This window comes from Macrobrachium rosenbergii, chromosome 27 (genome assembly GCF_040412425.1).
Source record: "Macrobrachium rosenbergii isolate ZJJX-2024 chromosome 27, ASM4041242v1, whole genome shotgun sequence".
Taxonomy (NCBI): Eukaryota; Metazoa; Arthropoda; class Malacostraca; order Decapoda; family Palaemonidae; genus Macrobrachium; species Macrobrachium rosenbergii.
The window spans coordinates 30,949,509-30,954,508 of record NC_089767.1 but is presented as its reverse complement, the minus strand read 5'-3'; the positions used below and the strand labels follow the sequence as shown (position 1 = coordinate 30,954,508).

Sequence of the window (5,000 nt, the reverse complement as noted above, 5' to 3'; positions counted from 1 at the left end):
AGAGAGGTGTGTGTGTTGTTGTTGTTGGTCTGATATAGAGTATAAATTCCACTGTAATTTTGAAAAAATTATTTTAGAAAATAGAAAGATGACTGAATTTTGTTAAAAAATTTATTTTGAAAACACATTATATTAGAGTGCACAATATATTATTTTTCTTGTTATATATTTAGTAATATTCATTTCATATATTATGTGTACTTTTTTGAGAGGCCCACAAATGCAAACGCCTCCTTCCACAACGTACAGTGTAAAGCTAAAAAAAAAAAAATTCATATTTGCATGAAAATATGACCCCTGTAAAGCGGCAGCTAATCCCTCCTGTGCTTCGTTCATTGATTTCGAAACCCCGGCTTTATTATCATCATCGCCATCACTATCATCTCCGTCGGAGTACATTCACCGTTGCTCATCTTCTTCACCCTCTTTCAAAGAAGTATTTCGAGAACGGATCCTGCTCTGCATACAACCTGATCCCTTATCGCCTCCTCCTCACGCACACGCTTTCACGAAGGCTCGAAGCTGCTTCACTCGATCGTTATTCGAATCGTACTGTGCCTGGATTCGACTATCTCAGGCTCTGAAACTTATCTGCCTTCGTTTAACATTTAACTTTTGCATTGGTCGTGTCTGTAATATCAGTCGACGTTATGCAAGCGCTGGGAGTATCTAAATCTGGGGTTTTATTTGCCAAAAATAAGCGATCTACTGATGCCTCTTGATAAGACACTTGTCTAGATTTCCGAACATTTCGAAACATCTTTTGAAACTCCGTCCAAGCAGCGTCTGAGCCAGTGTACTGGCAACAGAAGCAGCACATTTAAATAACAATAACCATGAATGAAAATCACGGTAGTTGTAGTGGAAGGTGTTGGATTATACTGCCCCTTACTGATGGATCATGGATTCAGTATTAATGCCTTCTGGGGGTGAGAGATTTAACTTTTTAGTTTCCCATGAGGGCAGATTAACTAATAAACTATTGTTATCCGATTCTCGATAAAAAGACCCTTGGGTTGGAATCTTGTTATTTTTTTATTATTGTATTTCCTGTAGAGGAAGGAGAAATGCTAGAATTTCTAGTTTGAACGATACATTAAAGGCAGTATTTCTAGTTATTTTATTTTCGTGATTCAGGTAGCAGAATTTGTCATGGTCAAAGCAACATTACATATAACATATACATAACTGACATCTTACTGTTGCTACAGTGAACCTTGTTGTCACCGATAAGACTTCTGTATAAAGTTAAAAAATATACAATTTACTTTTTAAGTATGCTTTTGCCGATTCGTCATTATCAAAGTCATAGAATCGTATTCCATGTAAGCTATTCTACATTAGACTTAATGAATCCAAGTAATTTTTTTTTCATCATTCCTTATGTAAACACGCCGTTCAATGAATGCAAGTAACTACCTACTCCATCTTTCGTATTCATTGCCGCCTAAGTACCGTCGTTTAGATGCCGGCACTCGCGGGGGAAATGTATTCTAGCCGTTCCCCTGTTACAAAAGATCTCCCATTTGGAACTCTCCCCGTGTTGTATAATTCATTGCATTGTTTTGCTCCGTACAAATTACCCTCCTTTCGCAGGCCTGCTTCTCGGCTCTTGTGCATTAATGAGAGTTTCAGATTACCGGAGACCTCGTTGGGCTATCTTCCCACCCACGCGCCAGCAACTTGCCTTCCACGACCCCTCGCCCCTCCCCCCTCCCCCACCTCCCCCTTACACCTAACCCCCTCCCCTCAGTCATCACGTCCCCTCACACCCACCCACCCACCCACCAGACAGATAAATATATATACCCTTCACCCCAAAACTCCCAGTTTCTTCCCTCGTTAATCGCCTTCTACTTTCGCTCGTTAACCTGATATAACCGTCATTTCGCGTTAGTCGGTCGTGATGATATATTTTATGAATATACTCCCCCCTTTTAAGGGATATAGCAGAGATGATGAATATGTTGCCTGAATTGATTTTTACATGGTTCAGTAACTCATTTTGGCGTTTTATTACTTGCTCTGCTTTTGGGCAAGGAAGGCAATCGTTGCATTTGTAATTTTATTTGAGAATAGAGCAGTACGATAGGCTATGCATATATGATTTATATTTTAATTTTTATTCTTTTGTTTTATGGACTTACATTAGACTTACTTTTCACTGAATCGTTTCTTGCGTTATCTTACTTATTCCACTTATCTTACTTTATCCTTCACCATCCCATCAATTTTGTTTGGCTTGAATTACCTTCGCATCTAGGATCCTGAATTACTTAGCTTTTGCGAACTAGTAGTAGTAATACCTTAATTGTGTTCAGGGTAAGACTAATACGTTACTTCTAAATAACTGATCTTTCAACATATAACCTCACTTACCTTAATTATCTTACATTATTGCACTAAATATGTCATTTCTCTAAAGGTATCCAGCTTTACACCTTATTCAGTCTCATTATTCTTCATTCATTTTCATCTTTTGTATCGCAGTTTATTCCTGTTGATATCGTATCTTACTTTTGTTTCGTTATTTCTTGATAGAGTTTTTAAGCCCTTTTTATATTATGTTACTTCTTTACAGTATTATTTTATATTATATCTTATTCATCCTGTTTATATTTTTCCACCTCATATTTTACTTCATCGTCCTCGAATATTCCACTTCATATCCCCTGATACCCTCGCATCATCTTACTTAATATCATACGTTAAACTAACCCCACAATTATATTTCTCTTTTGCCAAAAGGAGGACCTCCTGATCCACGGGGACAGTGTCTACGACATCATCGACAAGCAGGACCACTCGGCAGTGCAGGCCGAGCTCATCCGAGGGTCGCAGGCGGCTGCTGCGGCCGCTACGGCTCCGATCTCTCATGACGAAGACCGACTATTCCTCTGCAGGATGAATGTGTCCAGAAACGCCCGGAGGCAGATGCGCTTCGGAGATCAGAAAGTAAGAGAAATATGGAGCTGGTTGTTTGTGTAACGTCTTATTGGCTCGTTTTAATTGCAAGTTCATGGATTACTTTTATATTTTTTACTCATTTATTTTATTTTATGCTTTTGTCTTTATCTTTTTTTTTTATTTTCATTACTTTTATCATTAGTATCCCTTTCATGATTGTCAATGTTAAGTTCAGTATTGTTATTGTGCTTTAGCGTTCTATCACTTAATTGATAAATTTAACATCGTAACGGTAGAATATATGTGTAGATTATAGACAATTTAATATTTAGTTGGCTTCAATTTTTTTTAACAATGTAAATTAATTGATAAGAAAAATCGACTCGTTGAGGCTTCTCCTTTTAAAAAAATTAAAATCTCCCGTCCTTGTCTCAGGTTGTTTTGGTCGCCGGCCACTACCTTTCTTACCTTCCTCTGTGTTCGAGGAACGAGCCGGTGTTCTTAGCTCATTGTACGCCAGTGGCCATGCCGGAGACGCGCGAGAGCGTCGTGCAAGGAGCCACTAATGTCTTCACTTCTGTCCACACCTTGGATATGAAATTTATCAGCTTAGATCGAAAGTGAGTATGTTTACATATTTTTAGGATTTAGCTTTTTCTTTATTAGTTTTAAGATTTTTTTTATTACACATGCAAATGTATATGTATGTGTCCATCGCTTATTTGTATATTTGTCTGTATGAGTATTGTGTATATGAATAGAAATTGGCTCTGAGTAGATATATAATTCCCTTGTCTATATATTTGGATGTGTATCAGCAAATATATTGACATAGCTTATTCTAGTTTGTTGGCGTTGTCTATGTTTTGTTTATCTTTATATTTTGGAACCTGATTCTTCAAGTACAAAGGGCTTTCTGTGAGACAATATTTTATTTAAAAGAATTATCGGGTGAAGACAAGGAGGAAGAGGGTTCACGTCGTGTATTTAAAAGAATAAAAATCTTAACACGTAAATTTTAAGATGATGATGTTTTGTCTAAGATGTTTTTTATCGAAATATTATTGAGACGTTGCACCTTAACCTCGGATATTTTCATGCAGTTACTGAACAAGAAATTTCAATCAAAATGTCAGGTGCTGAAACGAAACAAAAATCATTAATGGTGCAAGGAAGTCTCGTTCATTCCCACACTTACCTGTACCCTGGTTTTCCCTAATTACTCATATATGCGGCTGGCTCGCTTCTATCCCAGCTTAAAAAAAAAAAATCTTCATAAATTATATTTTCCTGGTTCCCCCTTTAAATTCCTCGTCCTTTTTCCGGTTCATCTTGATGCGTTCTGTGTTCCCGGCTCTCGGGTGATTCCAAAACATTTGATTTATGGTAACGAAGAATGGAAGAGATGGGGAGGGGGGAGGAGCAGATGGGGGTAGTGGGAGGAGGAGGAGTGACTAGTGCGAGGCGGGGAGCTTATGCTAATGGCAGCTTTGTCCTGTAAATGACGCCAGACCTCTTCACCTCCATCGGCCGAGGATGAGGTGATAACGGTGGAGCTTTCGGACAAGGGAGAAATGGAAGAGATTTTGGGAGGAAACAGAGAGAAGGCAAAAGAATTAAAGGGGAATAGAACGGGGGATGAAAGATGCTCTCTCTCTCTCTCTCTCTCTCTCTCTCTCTCTCTCTCTCTCTCTCTCTCTCTCTCTCTCTCGTAGTACACACACATACACACTCATGCTTAATGAAGACACAGTGAGCAGCCGGGTTTGACAGGCATAAATAAAACATCTGTCAGAAGATTTACGAAATTCATCCATATAGAGTATTTAGGTCAAGAAGGTAATGTTGCAATTTCTTCACAAAAGGAAGATCATATGCTCTGGTCATTGCAGATGATGAGGAAAATAGGCGGTTTTTTTGTTATGGTAATTGGAGTGAGGAACGGTTTTTATATGAAGAAATGAGAGAGAGAGAGAGACTGGAGGTACTGGATAATTTGTTTTACAGCCTAATAGACCTTTTTCTAATTCACCTAATCTCATCACCCGCAACTTTGATAGTGAGCGATAAACTTCCGTTAACAAAGTGGCCTC

At 38.4% G+C, this 5,000-nt stretch overlaps 1 protein-coding gene across 3 annotated transcripts in view; it reads left to right on the top strand.

Annotated features, from left to right (window-relative positions):
* Positions 1 to 5,000, top strand: part of LOC136853544 (PAS domain-containing protein cky-1-like) — a 283,578-nt gene that overhangs the window by 270,486 nt on the left and 8,092 nt on the right. For all 3 annotated transcript variants that reach the window (XM_067129259.1, XM_067129258.1, XM_067129257.1), the window contains 2 exons: positions 2,749 to 2,955; positions 3,343 to 3,527. In XM_067129259.1, the coding sequence (XP_066985360.1) occupies positions 2,749 to 2,955; positions 3,343 to 3,527 (392 nt within the window). The remainder of the gene's footprint in view (positions 1 to 2,748; positions 2,956 to 3,342; positions 3,528 to 5,000) is intronic.